Consider the following 22,733-nt stretch of genomic DNA (forward strand, 5'->3'; position numbering starts at 1 on the left):
GGACAACTCTTTGGAAGTTAAAAAAAAAAAATCTTAATTTCAGGCTCAAGTTTTTTTCCAGTATGCTAATTTTTGTTGGGATTAAGTCAGTAGTTATCAAAAGCTACCCCTGACTTTCTAAACAGAAATTTATAGTAGCAAAGCATTCTAGAGCCATATGGGATTACACAGAGGTACATTTCTCTTCTATGTCAACGCACTCAAAATTTAACACAGGAAAAAGTTGTTTCAATCTAATAAAATAACTTTTGTTCTGTGGCATAAAAAACAGGAATAACAAATTGATAATTTATGCTTCACATATTATCTGGGAAAAAATCATTTCTAAAACAAGTAACTAAAATAGACAGTTACTTTAAAGATTTTCATCCTAATTAGGTCTAGAAAACAACCAGAGCTCATGCTACAACTTGACTTCCAGAGTATCATGTTTTAAATGCAGCTTTATTAATGTTAATTCATTAATTCAACCTAGGCTAATAAAATGCTTCTCAGTGCAGTCCCTGAGGAAACAGCTTTACTATCCAGTGTGTTAAAATAAATTTATTAACTTTTTCCAGAAAATGGTGTACATGTAGATATCAGAAAATGCATATTTATATATAATTTTTAATCTTGGGTAGTATTAAAGTATATTCCTCTATAATCTTCATGCCCTAAAACTCTATTTCATATTAAAACTACATTATGTTTTACTAATTTACTAAAAATTCAAAAGCAAAACTTTAAATTCTTATTTTTCTATATTAAGTTTAATTAAAGTGATCTATATCAAAAAATATAGAATGTTTCAACTGATAACTGATGTAGTCACCCAAGGAAGTGAGAGATGTGAAAATGCGATGGAAGCTTTGAAATTATGATCTTAAAAGCAAAAAAAAGCCATTTAAAAGGAGTGTGTATAACAGCAGTTATTCAGGGTTTTACACTGAAAACCGTGGCCAAGTATGATCCCAGTGGAAGGTATTTTTTGTCTTGCAAATTTCTCTGGTGTCTATACTTTGTAGATTGAGGAATTAAACAGTGGTAACCAAAAATAGAAATTATTACATAAAGGAATCATTTTAATAAGAAGATGGAAACGCCTCTGTATGTAGAACAATAAAAATTCTCCCACTTCATCTTAAAAATTTCGACAGAACAAATAATTTTGTTGAACACCAAGAATGCCAACCTTTGGCCAAATCATCATTGTTTAAAAAGCAGAAACTTCTGTACCTTTCCATATTCATTTATATATGGAACACAAAGAAATTTCAAAACACTGGTGATGCCTACAAGGCCACAGGAATAGAGGGAGAGATGTGCTAACGAACAGCATGTGGAGCTCCAACAGCCCAGGGATTAATCAATGACAGTACCCAAAGCCCCCAAAGGACAGAGTGAAGACAGCATACCCGACGAGGAGTCGGATGATTTTAGAGCAAAAGACCAACCGTCAGGAGTCATGGACGCACAGTGTGGTAAGCGCAGCTCCACGGGCTTCAGGAACTTGAGGCCATGGGGCCCACACATCACTAAGGGGCTCAGCAGTGTCTCGCCTGCAGTCAAGGAGGGGGTGGGAGTGACAGGTTAGATGACGATCTTCCTTCTAGCCCACAGTTCTCCTCACCCTCCCTTCTAATGACATGCTTTAAAGCCAAATGCAATTAGTCCTCCACAGCTGCAGTGACCAAGAAATATATAATGCAAGACACATGTGTAATTTAAAATTTTCTAGTAGCCACATTAAGAAAAAACAGGGACATAAACTTTTTAATATTTATATAACCTAATATGTCAAAACATTATTATTTCAGCATGTAACCAATATAGTAAATCTCTGAAATCAGTGTTTATTTTATACTTCCAGCACATTTCAATTCATAATAACCACAGGTAGCTGGTGGCTACAGCATTCGATCATGGGGTTCTTGTAAGATATATTCAAATGTACTTTTTGTAAATGTTACTTAGATCTTACATTTTAAATGTTGTATTTGCTATAGACTTGGATTAAGAGGTTCACACAGGGCCAACATATGTTAGCGTTCCAGCAAAATATAAGAAAATGAGCTAAAGTAACATATTTAAGGAAGTAAAGCAACTGCTAAGAAGCCAAAAGAAGTAGTCACATAGTTCATCGTATCATCCTGACAAATCCAGGAAGATTATGAAAAATAACAGCTTTCCAGGATTCCTTAAATTCAGAAACACACATGGTGACACTTGAGAGGGATATTTTATTCACTCTGTTGAGCTCTTACTAGTGCTAGAGCTGGGGTGACGAGCACCTGCCCCAAGAAGCTTCTGTCCTACAGTCACATGACAGGCATGGAGCAAAGCCTTTCTGAGTGCCTGTTGCCTAACCCATCTCTAGACATGGAAGGGGTGAAAGACACAAAGATAGATTTGGTGAGGTCAGCTAAGACCACCTAGCAAACGGGTGGAGGAATGCCCAAAAGCCAGTCATCTGCCATCATTGTCACCTTCACAGTGAAAGTAAATCCCACCCAGAAGACATGAACAGACACTTCTCCAAAGAGGACATCCAGATGGCCAAGAGACGCATGAAATGATGTTCAGCATCCCTCATTATCAGGGAAACACAAATCAAAACCACACTGAGATACCACCTCACGCCGGTCAGAGTGGCTAAAATGAACAAATCCGGAGACTATAGATGCTGGCGAGGATGTGGAGAAATGGGCACCCTCCTATACTGCTGGTGGGAAGGTAAACTGGTGCAGCCCCTCAGGAAAAGTGTGGAGGTTCCTCAAAAAATTAACAACAGAACTCCCCTATGACCCAGCAATAGCACTGCTAGGAATTTACCCAAGGGATACAGGAGTGCTGATGCAAAGGGGCACATGTACCCCAATGTTCACAGCAGCACTTCAACAATAGCCAAAACATGGAAAGAGCCTAAGTGTCCATCAACTGATGAATGGACCAAGAAGATGTGGTTTATCTATACAATGGAATACTACATGGCAATGAGAAAGAATGAAATCAGGCCACTGTAGCAACATGGATAGGACTTGAGGGTGTTATGCTGAGCGAAATAAGTCAGGCAGAGAAGGATAGATACCATATGTTTGCACGTATAGGTGGAGTAGGAGGAACTTAATAGAGGACCATGGAGGAGAAGAAGGGGTAAAATAGTTGGGGAGCGGGAGGGAAGCAACCCATAAGAGACTTTTGAATGCTGAGAACAAACTGAGGGCTGATGGGGGTGGGGGGGGAGGGGAAGGGAGGTGATGGGCATGGGGGAGGGCACTTGTTGGGATGAGCACTTGGTTTTATATGGAAACCAACTTGACAATAAACTATTTAAGAAAGAAAAAAAAGGAAAGTAAGGCCCACCGTGTGGAAGGTCTCGACCAGCTTGGCCTTTCTGTAGGCCACCCCTTCCCGCCTGTGATGCCACCCAGGGCACCCCCCTCCAGTGTCCACTGGACAGGCCTTCCCCAAGGGAGAAATGTGCTGGGGTTGGCAAAGCAGAAAAGGGGTACAGATTATCCTCTCAACTGAGCACTACAAGCTTTGAAGAGCACAAAGGACAACCCAAGTTATTAAAAACTAAGCAGGACAATAAATATATTTACCTTTCTCCTTATCTAAAGGTGGGAGGATGCTGTTGTCTCGGCAGACCTTGAAATAGATTTCTTGCTCAATTCCCTCAGGAATGGCTCCTTGTGGGATAATTATACTAACGCCAGTTTCTATGGAACTCAACACCCCACCGTTGCTGTTAAACACGCCTCGGGCTGTGGCCACCACGGTGTGACCATCCTCATCTTCATCTTCTTCCACAGCTGAAGGGCTGAGAGTCCAGAAACAGCTAATGAGTAAACTCTCAACAATACACCAAAGTTTTTGTTATGATTCTAACAGGTGGTTTCATTTTATTTCTCCATTTAATAAAGAAGGTAAGTTTTTGGTGACACATATTACTCACAGGAATAATAAATCATATTCTTCCTGGAGAAATCGATTTCATTTTTTAAGATAACTAATCAATTCCCCTTCATTACTGAATGTACAAAGCCTGATTCCTTATTCACCCAACTACTACTACAGTCCGCTGGTTTTAAGCAGCTCATTTTAACATCCATGTAATTCGTGTTTTAAAACTGATGGCAAGCTGTAGTTTAAATGGTGGCACTTTTTTTCCTTCTTAGTGATACGTAAGACAATGGTGCATCTTACAAGTGACAGCATCTCAGACCTGTTAAGTACTAATTACGTTCTCTATCTCCCTCGGCTTTTGAGCGTGCACACTTATGGCCCATGCTGTCAAAGCTTTCCACAATACTTTGGTATGGGTACAACCCAAGCACCCATGAAAAAAACAGTATATTCTCTTAGTACACAAAGGATTCCAGAGGCCGAGGGGATGTGGTAGCAATGACTGGTTCAAAAGTATAGGCTACCAAGACTTCTTGGAGTACAATTTTGAGTCACAACCTAAAGGTGAGCGGAAAGATGGACTGACACAGTGAGTGTGTGAAGGGAAGCTGCAGCTCATTCCCGCACGACCAGAGCAGCAGGGACAACGCTGATGTGGGGAGGAAGAACAGGCGCCCCACCCCTCCACTATGGGAAAGGCTCACAGGGGGGAGGCAGCACATGTCCACAACCCTCCCTGTTTTTGGGAAGCAGATGGCAGGTGACCCTCCTGGCCCTAGGTTCTGCCTGCAAGTGCCTCTGATTCAGCAGGTGGCTTGACAATGTAAGTGGATTTGGGAGGCTGAAGTGAGCTTATGTGAGGCCAGAATAGGTCTAGAGAAAGGAGTGTATGAGACTCTCTGTGTCACTTGCTCAGACATCTTACTCATTAAAACATTTTAAGAGCAAGCATTTTGAGACTGTTACATTTCTAGTATCACTGTTGAACAGAGAGTAGACAGGGAACACAGATGCTTAGGTTTCTATTTTCCAGACATAAGCACACCAAGGTTAGAGGTTATGGAATGCTATACATGGTTGAGAGTACGGGCTCCGTAGTCAGATGACTAGGGGCAGCTGAATTGGGGCTGCCCTCACCCTGTTGTGTGACTGGGCAAAATGAAATGTCATCCAACCTCAGTTCTTAGTAAAATGGGGATACTGACAATATCTATTGACTATATATGATCATTAGCTTTATTATTTTATTAAAATTCTCTTATACCTCTTGCAGGACCTCCTACAGAACAGCATTCATTGCAACAACATTTTGGACAACACTGTTCAGTTTAAAAGCCTAAGTTAAGGGGCGCCTGGGTGGCTCAGTTGGTTAAGAGTCTGACTTCAGCTCAGGTCACATGATTTCGTGCTTCACAAGTATGAGCCACACATCAGGGTCTATGCTGACAGCTCAAAGCCTGGAGCCTGCTTTGGATTCTGTGTCTCCCTCTATCTTTGCTCTTTCCCCACTTGCACTCTGTCTCTCTGTCTCTCAAAAGTAAACATTAAAAAAAATTTTAAAAAAAGTTCAAGGTAAAATGCTCCTTTAAAGTCCGAAATCACATAAACTACACCAAACTCACATTAGACAAATCACAGAACCAAGAAAAGGGCAAAAATCTTACCTCACAGGAACAGCTTTAGGCACTGTGCTGACATTATTCATTTGGTACTTGGGTTTATCTGCATGGATGGAAAAAGTTTCAACTCCACTGTCAAACTCAGGAGGCTGTGTGGCACTGTGCGCTTTCACAAGAGTTTTTGGAGAAGTAGGGACTTTTGATGACAATTCAGGTTTATGTGCAGTTTCACTTGGCAGAAGATTGTGGTTAAATTTAGGACTTTCAAACTTGCGCTCAAATGGCCGAGCAGAACTTGTGTATGGTTTTGGTGTGAATCGATTATATGCTGGAGTGACCGTTTTCTGAGTCTGTTCAGCTCCATTAACTGGAGCTTTATCTGGGAAACTTTTCTGGGGATAGAAAGTAGACTGAACAGTGTCTTCTCGGTTCGGTGGTCTGAAAGTTGCTGGTTTATTCTGAGATGGAGGTGGGTCTGGTTTAGACACTAAAGAATTCTGAAAATCCAATGACACTGAATTACCTGAAAAATAAACATATATAAGCATTTTAAAAACTGCCTCAAAGAGGTTTTAATAGCCCCTGTGATGTCTCTTCCATCTTAACTTGTCTTGGTGCTGGAGTCAAGGCCCAGGTCAGGGTCCCCACAGTTAGAGGGCAGCTCTTGAACTCTGGTGGCTGTCTGTGACACTGAGGGACCAGGAGGGGCATGGACACATGTGGTGCTTTTTGGTGTACCCTGTGGCTGTGGAGCCAAGGTCATGCTGGACTCCATATGGAATCAGAGTCCAGGCTTCCAGAGCCTGGAGTCTAAATATCCTCTCTCCAATGTCTGTATAAAATTAGAAACAGAAGGACGACAGTACAGCTGTATTAAGACAAAACAAAACACAAAACAAAACCAGCACTACAAAACTCACACCTAACTGAACTCGAAAGGAAAGCCACAAACTGGGAGCACAATTTGCGTAACTGTAGAGAATTAGGATCCAAAATCTATAAAGAACCCCTATGCACCCATAAGAAAGATGCAAACAGCAGGAAGATGAGGGAAGGTGCACAGAGGCAACAACAGAAGTGAAGGCCAGAATGCTCAGTTGCTTTGCAAGACAGACAACCTCATTACCAGGGAAATGCAAATACATAACAAACCCCAAATAACACTTCACACCCATTAGATTGGCAACACTTTGGTTCAGTAATGCCAAGAGTTGGCAAAGATGTGGAACAGGAATTTCCATGCATGGCTGGTGGCAAAGTAAAGTAGCACTAACTGAATTCTAGGAAGTAATTCCAGAAAAAAATAACACCAACACTATACAAAATCTTTCAGAAAAAAGAGAAAGGGGACATGCCCTAGGCTCTCTTTTATGAAACAAGTACAATGATGCTAAAACCAGACAAGGACATTATATATAAAAGAAATAAACAAACCCAAATTCCTTGTGACCATAGCAATATAATTTACATTAACACACTAAAGAAGGAAAATGTTATGGTCATCTTAATACGTGCAGAAAGAACATGTGACTTAATGCTTTCAGCAAACTAGAAAGGAACAGAAGGGAATATCTAAAACCTAATAAAGAGTAGCTACATATAACAAGCCACAAAAAAACATAGGGCTAACATTGTAAGGGTGAAAACACTTCATCCTTTCTCCCTAAGATGGGGAAGGCAGAGATGTCTGCTCTCATCACTTTTATTCAACATTTACTGGAGGTCCCTGACAGTACAAAAAGGCAAGAAAAAGAAAAGGCATTTAAGGATGGAAAAGAATTAAAACTTTATCTGCAGACATGAGAGTGTGGAAAGAAAATGTGAAACATGAGGTAAGATCAATCTACCACTACACCTCTACAGCTCAGCTGGTTGAAGACTTGGCCTAGAATTTGATTCCTACATAAATAATAGAAAAATGTCTGTAGTAGCAAAAAGGCAACAGAGAATGGATAAATCATGGTATATTCTTAGAGGAAAACATACAACTTTTTTTTTGAAAGGGCCAAATGAGGGCCATTTGGAGGTGACGGCAACAGTCTCCCTTTCAGGGTACTTAGTGGAAGACAAAGACAAAAGCAGGTGCTCTGAACAATGGAGGACAGGCTGCACATGTGTGAAGCCAGAGGGACAGGGAGGGAAAGACGCAGCAAGCAGGAATGAGGGAGAGGAGCTATGCCAATGGCCCAGGAAGAGAGGCGGCACAGTTAAGGGAAAATAGTTCCTGGTCAGGAGATGTGAAGGAGAGAAGACGGGCAAAAACAGGAGTACAGCTGTTAAAATGAATCACCTGAAGCTGTTAGCTACCCCGCTGGGATTTCACCACAGCACATAACTGTGAGGTGCTAAGGGATGCAGGTTATGAGGGACTTTATGGCTTTCCTATATCCATGGATATAAATGGAACATAACGGTAATTTTTACAAACAACTGATCAAAAACTTAGATTCAGACTTATCGGCAAATACTACTTCCAAAAATTGAGCATGGTTGTAAAACAGATTAAAATCTAATAAATTAAAAGTCTTTTCTGATACAATGGTCAGTTATAAAACAGGAGATATACCTTTTTTTTTATTTGTTTTAGGAGATGTATTTTTAACAAAACACTTAGTTTCATTGTGCACAGCCTAAATGTTTCAAGTATGTATTAAAAAAATTGAAACTCATGAACAGTGAGATCATGACCTGAGCTGAAACCAATTGTCAGATGCTTAACTGACTTAGCCACCAGGCACCCAAGTATGTATTTTTTTTTTTTAATTTTAAGTTTTTAAATGTTTTTTTTATTTATTTTTGAGAGTTAGAAAGAGACAGCACCATCAGGGGAGGGTCAAAGAGAGAGGGAGACACAGAATCCAAAGCAGGCTCCAGGCTCCAAGCTGTCAGCACAGAGACCGATGAAGGGGTTGAACACACGAACCGCGAGATGATGACCTGAGCTCAAGTCGGACGCTTAACGGACTAAGCCACCCAGGCACCCCACAAGTATGTATTTTTAAATGAAAAACTCTTTTGCTTACAAACTGCAAAAATTCAATTTTATAAGTATTCCTATTACAGTAGTAATACCAACTTCCGAACTTCCTACCTTCACCGTGTGCCCCCTTGGCATGTGTGTGGAGGGCGAGAGAGGAGCTGGCAACAGGCTGAACAGGCTGGGCATACTGGGAGGGCAATGGAGGAGGAGGGGGAGTGGCCTGGATCAGCTCATAACGTTTCTCACCAAATGATCTATCCACAGGGTCAGCTTCAGGAGACTTTCCCCTGTGAAAAAAAATGAAGACAATGCCAACTTGTGAACATGGATTTACATTTACAAAAAAACAAGTTCTCATTCCTCTAAGTATCCCTGAGTTAAAAAAACAAAAACTGGAAATTTCACTATTCTTATGAGTATAAACAGGTAACTAACTCCACCAAAATATACAAACAAATTCAATCATTCATCAGCACAAGAAATGTAAAGACAGCACAGATACTTGAAGAATATTAGTAAAACATCCAGAAGATAGCAACCAAAAGGCAGATGAAATTTTGGGTATACTTGTGATATTAATTGTGTCGCTTACAAAAAAGCAGTAATGATTGGGAGGTTTAAGAAAGCCTTGCATATATTTTGAAAAGTATTTATTGGCTCAAATCTTCTTTAGATTCGCTTTTGATTTGGTATTTAAGGTACAAAATCCTTGGTTTCTGGCATACTCAGAGCACCACAAAAAATGGTTTTATAGACCAGAGGTTGGCAAATTTTTTGTAAAGGGCTGGACAGTAAATGTTGTTGGTTTTTTTTGGGCCATACAGTCTCTGTCACAATTATTTGAATTCTTCCCCAAAGTAGCCATAGACAATATGTCAATGAAATGGGTGTGGTTGTAACACCAAATACACAGGACATCTTTCACTTTGAAATTGCCCTTAATTTACTAGATCCATTTTTAATTGCTTAACAATTGCTAGAGTAGCAGACACTGCTTGATTTTATAAGGCTCTTTTAAGTCAAACTGTGCCATGTATGCTTATTTTTCAGAATGCCAATTGTTAATAATGTAACACATAAAATTCAAGCAAAAGGAATCTTTAAAATAGACCCATAATTACAACACTGCCATCTAAGCCTTTGCAGAGAGCCAAAGCTGCACTGGCTTTATGTGCACAAACGAAACAGACATTTGAATTACTTTCACAGAGAATTTCGTTGGGGAAGTATACTCTGGTGATTGGGTTTAAAACTATGCAGTTATGTCACTTTCAGGCACTTAGGTTAAGCATTTGAAGATGATTTTAAAATCTAAAAGTGCACATAATCCCAGTGATGCAGTGAGGGACACCTCATGTAACAGCCTCACATTAATGCCAGTCTTACCACTTGATGTTCCTTTTCAAGTAGTCATAGCTAGGGTAAGAGCCAAGAAATCTAGGTGATGGCAAAGCAAAAGCGCAATAGAAAAATGAAAGAAAATGGTCAATCTAACTAAGTACATTTGCAGCAAATGGAACTCAAATGTCATTTTAAAATATCAACCAAAAAATACACATCCACCATTTCAGAATCATTTGATCTATAAAACATCACTAACTCTCACTTAAGCTTGAAAATCACCAATAAATTAAAATACAGTAACATAGTTAGGTACTGCCTGCCCACTTTCCACATACATTTTTTAAATGTTTATTTGAGAGAGAGAGAGAGAGAGAGAGAGCGAGTGAGCACATGTGCATGCAGGAAGGGCAGAGAGAGGAAGAGCAAGAACTGCAAGCATGAGATCATGACCTGAGCCAAAATCAAGAGGTGAACACTTAACCTACTGAGCCGCTCAGGTGCCCCTGCCCTCCACAAATTTTAACTGTGCTGCTAGTGAGTAGCAAGGTGCTTGAGCTTTATTACTCTTCCATGTTTGCCCACTTTGGCTTCACTTGCTAGTGGTGAGCAAAGAAATGAACTAAATAAAGAAGCAGTACTAAGAATAAACAGCAGGCTCTGAAGAATTAAGAATAAAATGCTCCTTAAAAAAAAAGGGCTGGGCAAAAGAAATCCTCTAAGTGCAAACGTAGGAAGAAGCGATGCAACACAACAGCTATGCTGATCCCTAGCGGTGTGAGGATGAACAGGCATGCGGAAATACACATGCCTTTGAAATATGACTATGATTAACCTGTAATCTTTCCTGGCAAGACCTGATCCCATTACCAGTTCCAAAGTAAGTCCTTGGGTGGGTGGAGCCTATTTGCAAAGCTGCTATGCTTGAATCTCACAACCTCAGTGAATGCCACATGAGCACAGGAATCTAATGTCAATTTTGCTAAGTTCTTAAAAAGCTGAAAACCACTAACACTTAAGAGACCTAGAAGTCTCACATCAAGTTGGCTTTTGAGAGACAGATATTCTAGTGACAAAAAAAATCCCTAGTTGCCCTGAAGAAGCTTAGTCTCTGGGCTGGGACATGTGCATCCTGCTTTTCTAGCTCTGTCGTAGGATCCCGGAAACCCCTCAATTGCTTTAAAGGTCAATGTCTGAGACACCATGTCCTAACCTCCCGGATTCCAATACAGCTCTCCAGAACTGTAAGACAGTTAATAGCCACTTGCTTTCTGGGGCTTTCTGTCCTGTGCTACCAGACTTCTCCCTTCTCTAAACTCCCACCATTTCTGAGGTGTGGGGTTTTCTATTTTTTGGAGGGGGGGGAGTGGGGGAACAGGAGAATGAGCAGGGGAGGGGCAGAGGGAGAGGGAAACCTAAGCAGGCTCCACACCAAGTACAGGGACTGACCCTGTGACCCTGGGATGATGACCTGAGCGAAATCAAGAGTTGGATGCTTAACCAACTGAGCCAGCCAGGTCCCCTCAGAGGTGTGTTTTTAAGTGGACCATAAGCACCTATTATCCAGAAAAAGGCAGCTCTGCTATTTCTATGTTATACTTTAGAAAATAAAGGCCTATAAGAAGTCTACTGGTGACCAAAAACAGTAAATAGTTTGGAAATACTGTAAGCAGGCTGTATATTTTAAATGATTTTCCAGTTGTTAAAGCCGTACTAACTGGGAACAAAAGTTCAACAGCATTAGAAGGGGAAGGCACAGAGACACATTCTGTCTTAGCCATCATGTCGTACTCCTCATTCTCCTTCCCAAAACTCTACCACTGGAAGACCCACACGGGGACAAGCAGCACAACTACAAAGAGTTTTCGCTTTCCGTCACAAAGGAATGCACTAATGTACATCTCAATTCACACTTTCCCACTCCCATAACACTCACAGCAGGAAAAACTCAAGAATTCAGTGTCTATTCACAAAGACAGATGTTATATGTTTTCTGTCAAAGCCAACCTATCCTTGAGAAACCTCTGACCAGCGAAGACTCCTTTGTCCCAGAGCTGGTTAATGAAAAGAGGGGCAGCTGATGTACCTATACACTGTGCCCTTTGTTGCTGAGTCCCCACCCACCAAATACTAGGAGCATTCTCGACCCTGTATGAAAATTCTATATCACAAATACGTTATTAGGTCTTCTTTGTAGAAAACTCAATTAACACAAAACCAAAAATGCCTGGTCAGTTGATTCTCTGAAAAGACTTACTTTTTAGAACTTAATGTATTTTTTTAAGGCTGTATTCGGTTTACTGAGTATATAAAAGGATGAATAAAACCTCTTTCCTTGAACTATAGCCTTAGACTTGCTTCTAACAAGAATGAATGTGTTAATGACTTAAGTAAAGATGACACACCCTTCCACCTTACCAAAGGTGAGCTCCTAAGGCTCACTGCCGAGGTCTGGACAGCCTCTCCAGACATACTCAGTACGTGTATTGTGTTGGGGGAGGCTCACAACACTAGTGTAAGACACTGTTTGCATTTAACAGAAACCCCATGCAGCGTCCGAAGTTGGCATTTGCATTTCACATAAATGGCTTTCTTCTCTAGACAAAGACTGAAATGGGAGGACAGTGGACAAAGACTTTTAAATCTTCACTTCAAATGATGTCTAAGAAAAAAGTGGTAATTAAAATTAGGTTTTTAATAGAGGTTCCACAAAATTTTTCACTCAATAGTACATGACAAATGATAGCTAAGTTTAGACAATCCCAAGCATCTAATTCAGTAAAAATCAGGGTGCTTTGGAACTCAGACACAAAAGTGATTTGTGAGGGCTTTTTGATGTAAAATCTTGGGGAAGCCAAACTATAGTCCCCATCATCCACTCAAACACTAAACATAGGTGCTGCTGTGAGGGGGATTTACAGATGTAATGCCTCTAAATCAGTGGAGTTCAGTTAATCCAAAGGGAGATTATATGGATGGACACTTTTAAAAAGAATTTAGGCCTTCCTTGAACTCAGAGACTCTCAAACAGCTCTGGATCTTCTCTTCCTGTCCTGTGAACTCACAGCTTGTTTATCAGCAGGGTCCTACAACAGTGTAAATGAATTCCTTATAATAAATCCACATCTGTTTCTCATTCTTGGGGGTTTGTTTTGCTGAGTACGAACCCACCTATGCCTATATGAGTTTCTACCTCATTCTCAGTTGGGTTTGTACCCTAACAAAACCACAAGAAAGAAAAACAAATCAACAAAACCCCCAAAAGACAAGTCAACAAATGGAAAGACCACAGAACAGGGAAAAGATGACTGGGAGTCGAGAAACTTGGGTGTTTAGTCCTAGCTCTGCCCATCATGTCACCTCACTGGACCTTGGCTTCCTCATGTGTAAAACTTGACCAGAAATACTTAAAATCTCCTCAAGCTCCCACAATTAAAAAAAAGATAAGCCCTTTCTCACCTTGAAGAAGAAGAAAAAACCCCTATTATCTTCCTTCAAATGTTACCTCCTTCATGTTATTTTCATATTTAAAAAGCAGAAACAGAAAAGAAGGAAAAGAACCAGTATTAAGTATGCTGCACAGAGAGGGGAGACTTCTGATTCACCTAAAAATCAGACTTCTGATTCACCTCAAAACCCTTTGATTTTAACATCTTTCCTAATGCAAAAATTTTGTAGATCAGATATCAGAGTTTAAGGACAAACACACACAACACGTCCTAGAGCTAGAGACTGCATGGTGCTAAACCACTGGAGCCAACAGAAATCATGTATTAAATACGAACGTAACTATAATCCTTCCAAATACACTGAACTTCACATGATTACTCTATGCAACGGAACGGTTATGTTGCTTATTTTTTAAAAGTAGGTCTCAGGTGAAATAACTTACTTTGAAGAATAACTAGAAAAGTTTGGTTGGCTCTGAGAATGAACGGGCTTGGCAGGCTCTGAGAGATGGCCAGTAGGAATGTGTGTAGAAGGCTTGTTTTCAAAACTTCTCCGGTCAAAATAGGAGAGCTGCTTTCGATAATATTCTTCATCCTCCTCGGGATCATAATGATTTGATCGAACAATATCTTCGGGTGGCTTCATTTGAGGTTTTTGAGGTTCTGGGATCCTGACAATGAATGACAAATGGAACAAATTTTTAGATGTTCATTTTACAAAGAAAATGAAATACACAATTATCTTATCTTGACCTTTTACTGCTATGATTATTCAGCATCTAGCTGAGCAGTCCAACAGTCAAAATGGACATTCCACACCCCATGTCTTCATCCATTACACTCAGAAGGCAGCCCTCTTCCAGCTCATGAGTCCTTTGACACAACCTAATACACTTAATAATTATCTGGTTAGAACCTAACAGCAGACTAGAAGCAGTTACTTAGAGAATAGGAAGCATAACTAAGACAGTAGAGAATTTCTCAAAGTATATACACCAATGCTAGCAACAAGTAATAACTAAGAGAATTTAAGAACTTTAATCCAGGATCAATACATGATTCTCATAGAAGGAAACAGCTCTATACAGTCCAAAGTTCTGGAGGGCACAGGAAGCAGTAGTGGGGAAGAGAGTAAGTTATTAATAAGCAAACTAATACAGATCTTCCTCAATTTATGATGGGGTTACATCCTGATGAATCCACTGTAAGAGGAAAATACCGGAAGTCCAAAATGCACTGAATACACCTAATCTATCAAACACCCTAGCTTAGCCTAGCCTACCTTACATGTGTTCAGAACATACATGAGCCTACAGTCAGGCAAATTCATCTAACACAAAGTCTATTTTATAATTAAATGCTGAGTACCTCATGTAATTTAGCGAATGCTATATTTAAAGTGAACAAGAGAATGGCTGTAAGGACATAGGATGGTTTTAAGTTACTGGTTATTGACCCCCGTGATCGAGTGGCTGACAGGGAGAGAGCACTGTACCATCTATCACTAGCCCGGAGGGAAAAAAATCAAAATTCAAAATTTCAAAAAGGTCTTTTATGATTTCTACTGAATGCATATGGTTTTCACACACTTGTAAAGTTGAAAAATTTTAAGTCAAGCCATTATTAAGTTGAGAACTGTCTATACATTGTTATGTACACGCTGCTTAAGTGAATTTTAGAAACTCTGCAACAAAAATAAATGGGTTTCACACCAAAAAGGATCTAAACTTTCCGTTATCACAAATTTATTTTATGTAAAACGCTCATGATACTGGCTAAAGACGACTCCACAGTGGTTTGCACTTTCATGAAAAGCATTAGACATTGTTAAAGGGAAAATGTGTCGTGTCAGACAGCAGCTTCTCTTTATTACACACAGAAATGTAAGCAAATAAAACTCATTAGTTGGGCAGAAGAACTGTATTCAAACCCAGTATGTCATTTACTCACAGTATGACAAGGCCAATGTTAAGAGAGCAGCTGCCAGGTTTCTCTCCTGGCTCCAAGTCCTAAGAACTACTCAAACCCCTCAGCCTTAGTGCCTCTCTTTAAAAACAATTTTTAAATGTTTATTTATCTTTGAGAGACAGAGAGGGAGAGAAAGAAGGAGCAGCAGAAAGAGAGGGAGACATTGAATCTGAAGCAGGCTCCAGGCCCTGAGCTGTCAGCCCGACATGGGGCTCAAACCCACAAACTGTGAGATGATGACCTGAGCTAAAGTCAGATGCTTAACCAACTGAGCCACCCAGGCACCCCCTCAAGTGCCTCACTTTAAAATGGCGGAAAGGACCATCTTCCCACACTCACTGAAGTGCTTAGCGCAATGGCAAGTACAGTCACTAAATGATTCATTTTTGTTATTTTAGTGAAACTGAGTCTGTCTCCTTATCCCTGAAAACTAAGAGTTTGCATGTCTGAAAAAGCACTTTAAAAACTAAAACACATACTACAAATGCAGGGCTTTAAAATTTTTATTTCAATTGCTTGGTGGAAGAATAGACTTGATCACTCAAGGCATAACAAAGTCAGTTACAGAAGGCTTTATCAAGACCTTTGTTTGTTTTTCCAGGGCGACTGTCTTAATTAGAAAGGCTAGTAGTTTTCATTTAAGAACAAACAAGATCCTCTCCCTTTTCCTTTCTGCCCTCTTCTAACATAAGCCTTTTACTAAAAGGCTTGCTTACTGCTTAACTGGGTAGATTCCTGGTCAGTTTCATACCACAAACACCACAAAGCGTACCCACCTGTACAGTGTTTTGTCATGTTCACTGAATTGATTCTGAGGAGTGGCTTTAGGACCAATGGTAGGAGCACCTGGAGGTTTAGATGCTACCTCTGGAGGCTGCAAAAAAGAAGACAAACATGCCCCAGGAACAGATAGTAAAACAACAGGCTTCATTTAAGCAGGAGAGGGAGAGCTAAGAAGCACTCTGAAGTGCTGCTTCACTGAATGTGCCCACGTGTCCAAGGCAGGAAAGGCATGGTTACATGCTTACCTTAAAACCAGCAGTGTGGTTTTCATCCTTCTTATTCTCCAATGATGCAGATCTTTTGTTTTCAAACATTTTAACTCTAGTGAGCACAGACTGGGGTTTCATTGCTGGATCTTCCTCCTCTTCAGTCAGAGTTGGGGGTGGGGGCAGTGGTTTGGTATGTGAAGGCGGAACTTCTGGTTTGTGTTGAGATGCGGGTATTAGAGGAGGGACAACGGCAGCACCATGGAGAGGCTCGTAGTGGCCTGCTTTAGAGGTAAATCCTTGTGAGGGTACTTGCTCGTAACTTCGCGGGTATTGGTCAAAATACTGCTTGGGTTCAGCCGCCTTTGGGCCTGCTGAAGAATAGGACTGTGCTTCTGGTCTGTATCTGTTGTGCACGTCATATCCAGGAGTTGGCTGCTCTTCATGTCGTAGGGTGGAGGTTCTAGGTGGCTGGTCATAACGTGGTCTGCTGTCATAGGATAGAGGGGCTGGCTCTTCAAAACGTGGGTAATATCCTCGTTCTGAAGACTCTTCAGGATGCTGTCTGGAGTCAAGCTCCCGCGGGTGCTGATTATCAAAAGAAGGCCGAGGCTGGTAGGGTTGTTTGTCATCATAATATGACCACTGCTCTTCATATGTAGGAATGCGTTCTTCATAGCGCAGACGATGGTCATAGTTTCGAGAAAACTGGTCTGTGTAGCTAGAGGAGTCGTATCTGTATGCAGGCTGCTCCAGGTCTCTAGTGGCTTGTTTCTCTATGTATGGGGGTTGGGATTCATAGCTCAGATTAGGCTCTTTGTCTGGCCTCTGCCCTGGGTGACCAACAGGTGGCTGTTTCAAAACATGATTCTGTCTCATCATTTCTTCAGGATAGGGATCTTTTCTGTACACCTGTATAAAAAAATCATGTGTAAGTACAAACGCTGCTCTTCAATTCTAGTCTACTTTAACAGACAAAAATATAATTTAATATGTGAAAATGGTATATCCCACCATTTATTACCAAGACAGAGATTAGTGAGAAAGCTAGTTTAAGTGAAAGCTCAAAATTTATAACGCAGGTAGGGGGCTTTTATGTTTTAGCATGTTCTAAATGAAAGTGAGTTAAAGATAATTATTAAATTTAGTAGAAAATTAATACATTGAACTACTGATTCCACTTGATTTGGACACAGGAAATAAAAGTCATTAAGAAAAGTATGGACACCATAATTTATAAAGCACAAAAATGTTTACAATGGGTCACAGCTAAATACTACAAGGAACTCTAGAAGATACTGAAAACAAAAACAAAACAAAACAAAATTAAGCACAAATCCCAATTAAAATGCCTATCTCCACATTATCAGTAGTATACCAATGGAAGCCATGCACACTACAAAACTGAAATGATCCATACTGATTGGAAAGCACCATGGTGTATAAGCCCACAGGAAAAAAGCAAAAGGAACACTTAAAGGGCAAAGCAAAAATGATCGTGTGCTAGAATGATGGAGAGCAACAAATGAGGGCAACACTGCGGCACAGGTACCTTTGCTGGATCTACATGCGACGACAATGACGGCTCTTGATCTCTTAGCATTATGTGAGCTGCCTCAGTACTTGGTGTTCTTAAAGAATCAGCTTGTGGTGAGTAAGAGGTGGGAGGAGCTGGGGTGGGCCCCTCCAGTCTTACATTAGTTAAAGTTACATTATGGTTAACGGCAGAGGTTGATGATGCTGGGTTTGTTTCAGGCGAAAGGTAAGGGACTGGAGATGAGGCTTCTGCTTTCTGTGAAGTGTTTAAAATATTTTAAATATAGTGTTTCTGTTTACTGCTAACTTCCCACTTCCATTTATAGGGGTTGGTAGACATACATTTAAGTGTGCTGAATAACAAAACTATGACCTCACGTCCTCAATTTTTTTAAAGAAATTCAGTATTCTGCTGTGTAAGACAAACACAAAGCTTAGAATTAAGTCCTTGGTATTGTCAAATTGAAATTAAAGATCAATTCTTAATCTGAAGAAAGGACAAAATATACTCTTCAACTCAATCACCACATTCTAAAATTTAATAATGCACCTCTAACTACAAAACGTTGAATGCTTGCTGCTTACCTGTTGAGAGGCAGTTTTAAATCCAGGGGAGTCTATTCTATGAATTGGTTGTGGCTGCGCTTGTGGTGAATAAGGAGGATATGTTTGGTTTTCATGATGCATTCCAGAGGAGTCCTCTCTTACAGGCTCAGAGGACCGTGTAATGGCAGACTCCGGTGGAGTCCCAACCTCATCATTAAGAGTTTCATCTAGTTCTTGATCAGTGTAGGCCCCGCCTTCTGTATCTGTGTCTTCATAGTCAGAAGTGTGTCTACTGTCCGTGCTATACATTGAGTATTCACTACCTGGGGCTGACAGGTAGGACAGACGATCATCATGCAAATCAAGGTCATCACTTGTAGCACCATCCGCCTGGGTCAAATAAAAGTAAATCAAAAATTTTATTCAGTAGTTCTTTAAGAGATGGCCTTTATTTTACAAGGGAGATTGAAAAGGATATTTTTCTCTGGAGAAACCACATCTATTTCTTGAAACTTCTGACGAAAAAAGGTCAAGAAGATTGTACAGCACACATGCAGACACACAGAGCATCCTTGGAGATCTGAAGGGACTGGAAGAATGAACTGCTGGCTGGCCAGCCAGGACAAAGCTGGACTCCGAGGCTAAGCCCCAGGAGTCTATGAAGGAACTCTGATACCACTTAGGGTTACAAAACCTAATCGACCTAATCAGTCCCTACTTTACCGACCCAAAGCCAGGGGAAGAGGGAGAATACTATACCAACCCAAGCTCACAGAAACAAGGACACACTGACAGAACAGCGCATGTAAGAGTAACTATGAAAATAAATGCCACAGTTCAAGGTGAGTAAGAGCTTACATACATATACATAGAGAAAACAACTTGTTTAAAAAGTTGGTGTTTGGCCTTTAAATTTTTATAAAACACAATGGGAAAGAATCACCTAAGTGCTGGTTGCCTCATTAAATTAAGAATTGTGTAGTACCCGATGGATGCTGAGGGAGAAATGCAATTATGTTTCTCTTTTATAAGTAATTAAGAGCTGAGTTGGTTTTTATTAGTCTACACTATCTTCTGAGTAGACTAGAAAGATAACAAGAAGTATCTGAGGGAAAGGAATCTAAAGAGTTGCATCAACAGGCTGCCATTAGATACTAGTTTGAAACTAGTACCTGGATTAATTAGAACAGTCCCTGAAGAGCTTGCCTGGACATTGTGCCCAGTTAGGCATGAGAACTGAAGGATCTGGAATCCAGAATTCAGACAATCCTCCTTCCACTGTAGCACAGACTGCAGGAGAAATCAGGCAGGCCTGATCTGCCTGAATGGGACTTTCCACACAGTCCTATGCCTGGCTCTCTTATGAGCCTGACCCTGAGTACTGCCTTCCTGATAAGAAAGACTAGGGTATGTTAGGCCCCCCAGGGGCTCTGGTTTTCAACAGAGTACCTGCTGGGCTTGGGGAGTGAGATCCCAGGGCTTTGCTCTATGTTAGAGCAGACTCTCCCTCAAGGAAATCTCAATGGCTTCTAAACTCTCTAACGGCTGCCGCAGAAGAGAAGTCTTTTTGCTGTCTACTCTCACCTTTAACTTGCCAGGGTTCTGGAAGACTATAACCCTTCAGCCAGCCAGGGAAGTATTTAAGTTCCTGGGGAAGAAGTAACTTGGAACTCACCAATCCACCTCGCTTTCAGTGGTGTGAAATGCACAAGTGAGCAAGAACCATGGATTGCTCTGAACCAAGAAATGACATATGCCTACATGTTAAGAAAGCCTCAGGATGACTTTTCTTGGTTTAGTAGAGAACACACAAGACCGTGTCAGATCTTGCAAAAAAGAATTCTTCCTAGCAATTAGACCAAAGTAGTTTGCTCAGGAAAGTCCATGTGAAATGAAGTGGTTTTAGTTTAAGAATCTATCATAAAATATACTTGAATAGAAGGGGCAGGAGATCTAGCAAGCTTCATTTAAATTTTAACAACCTTTTCTAATTTACAAAATGCAGCAATCTATCCTAGTAACAAATGATCTATTTTTCCCCACATAAAAAGTTGTGGGAAGTTAGACCTCATTTTAAAATCCAAGCAAAGACAAGAAGCACACAATAATATCACAAAAAGAAATTATAAAATATTAAGATTTGTGGATAAAGAAAATCCCTCAGAGAGGCAGAGAGCACACTCTGCGCATTTATAAACTAATTTCATTGCGAGAATCACCAATGCAAGCTATTAACTAATCTACTGGACAAAGGCCGCTGAAAGAACTGTGTTTTTACAGATTAGTAGGAGAGAACTGCAATCCTTTGTATCAAATGCCACATGAGAGACAATTAGTAATAGTGTGTTTCTATAAAGTGGTGCAGTAGGTGTTTTGCACCTCGATTCGTTTGTCAAGTGTCCCAGCTGCCATGTCAGTTATTCAAAGTGGTCTGATGAACTCATATGCACAGTCCAACCCTGAAAGTGGTACTGATAAGAAAACACCATGATCCTAACACATGAACACAGGTGGGACTAGCAGACCAGACACTACCTCTAGATGTGAGCACTGTACCCTCTCTCACTGCAGAGGCTGTGTTTTCTGGATAAAGGGTACGGCGGGCCTAAGCATGCAGCATGCACTGCCAGAGCGTCCGTAGCCACAGCCAGGCAGGGGAAAGGAGGGGCCATGCAGGCACGATACACCACAAAAACCAAGCCAACAAGGAAATATAAAACACACACACACACACACACACACAAAAAAACAGAGAAAGTCTTAATTTTCTCTAACAACCAAAACATATTAATGTTATTGTAATGAAGGTAAAAGATAAAAAACAAAAGGCTCCTTCAGCTGTATTAACTTGCCAAACTAAACGAACTGTTCTTTCCCACTGAAGACTGCTATAAAACCTGAAAGACTGACAACAGATAGTCGTTATTTTAAAGCTGGTCATCTGCGGGGGATGCCTGGGTGGCTCAGTCGGTTAAGTGTCCGACTCCTGATTCTGACTCAGATCATGACCTCATGGTTCTTGAGTTTGAGCCCTGCAGGGGGCTCTGCACTAACACTGCAGAGCCTGCTTGGGATTCTCTCTCTCCCACTCTCTGCCCCTCCCCTGCTCATGCTCTCTTTCAAAATAAATAAAACTTTAAAAATAATAAAAAAATAATAAAGCTGGCCATTTGGATGTATAAAAAAAAATCAAAATTTGAATCTAAAAATGATGAATTGCTTTGCCCAACATTTCCTAGTATGTTATAACAATACTAAAAGGTGCTAAGTGAAAAAAAAATTCCCTAGGTAAACAAAGTAATACAACATGTTCTTTACTTAAGACTCCTCAAAGCCTTTTTACCATGCTGGTGGGTACCGCTGCCCCTTGTGGGGGCTGTGACTGCAGATTTCCCCTCCACTACTTGCCTTCACAGTGCCTTTTTCTTTCTGACCAAGTCCCGAATCTTGCGTGCAGAGGACAGCACTCTGGGCAATACTCACCTACCCACTCAACTCTCCTCATTTCCAGAGGAGGAAACTGAAGCCAGGTTCTAAGTCATTCTGTGGACCGCAGCAGAGCCAGAACTCAAACTTGCTCTTTTAGTTATCATTTAAGAATTCTCTGAGATAACACCATTGAAGTAGTAATTCAGTAGGTGGGGAAATTTCAGAATCTTTTACTATCAAAAACAATTTATAAAAACTTAAACAGTCTTCTAGCAAAAACAAACTCTCCCCAAGTTATTCTAATATGTTGATCTAATCAGAAACAATGGTAACTCAAAGGCATCTCTGATTTGTAATATCATTTATTGAAAGGGTTAAAAAAGTAATAGGAGATTTCTTACCTTTCCTTCAGAAACCCATACCAACTGGTTCTGCTGCTGCTGAATTGCTTCTTTCAATGCACCATACCAACCATCATTCATTGAATTTAAGTTAATTGTAGCTGAAAATAAATTAACAACATTGTTTTATGATTACAACACCATCAAAAACCAGAATTCATTCAAGCCTGCTTAGAGCTCAATCATCATTTCTTAATTATTTGAAATACAATGTTTGAGGACACACATCTTTGACATGTCTATTTTGGCGCTGTATATTTTCTCTTTAAACAAAAAAAAATTTTTAACATTTATTTTTGAGAGACAGAGAGGGACAAAGGGCAAGAGGAGGAGGGGCAGAGAAAGAAAGGGAGACACAGAATCCAAAGCAGGCTGCAAGCTCTAAGCTGTCAGCACAGAGCTCAACACGAGGCTCAAACTCACGAATGGTGAGACTATGACCTGAACGCTTGACGTCCAATGAGTTGGATGCTTAACCAACTGAGCCACCCAGACACTTGTGTACATTTTCTTTCAATCAAACAGCAGCGGTTAATACAACTGGAAACTTTCCAAAGCAAAGGTAACATAGGTTTTAGCATCTG

The 22,733-nt window shown here is 40.5% G+C and overlaps 1 protein-coding gene across 6 annotated transcripts in view; it reads right to left on the bottom strand.

Moving 5' to 3' along the window:
- The window catches only part of TJP1 (tight junction protein 1), a 101,436-nt gene that overhangs the window by 2,639 nt on the left and 76,064 nt on the right, over positions 1-22,733 (bottom strand). Inside the window, exons 18-27 of one of the 6 annotated variants that reach the window (XM_039235045.1) lie at positions 22,150-22,250; positions 18,359-18,709; positions 17,790-18,029; positions 16,277-17,149; positions 16,025-16,122; positions 13,724-13,951; positions 8,737-8,777; positions 5,556-6,033; positions 3,588-3,805; positions 1,398-1,541 (exon numbers count right to left, since the gene is read on the bottom strand). In XM_039235045.1, the coding sequence (XP_039090976.1) occupies positions 1,398-1,541; positions 3,588-3,805; positions 5,556-6,033; positions 8,737-8,777; positions 13,724-13,951; positions 16,025-16,122; positions 16,277-17,149; positions 17,790-18,029; positions 18,359-18,709; positions 22,150-22,250 (2,772 nt within the window). Of the gene's footprint in view, positions 1-1,397; positions 1,542-3,587; positions 3,806-5,555; positions 6,034-8,601; positions 8,778-13,723; positions 13,952-16,024; positions 16,123-16,276; positions 17,150-17,789; positions 18,030-18,358; positions 18,710-22,149; positions 22,251-22,733 lie in introns of all 6 variants that reach the window. The other 5 variants (XM_039235044.1, XM_039235043.1, XM_039235042.1 and 2 more) reach the window with 5 other exon arrangements.

Source organism: Hyaena hyaena, unplaced genomic scaffold (assembly GCF_003009895.1).
Source record: "Hyaena hyaena isolate Hyena2069 unplaced genomic scaffold, ASM300989v1 scaffold_95, whole genome shotgun sequence".
Classification (NCBI taxonomy): Eukaryota; Metazoa; Chordata; class Mammalia; order Carnivora; family Hyaenidae; genus Hyaena; species Hyaena hyaena.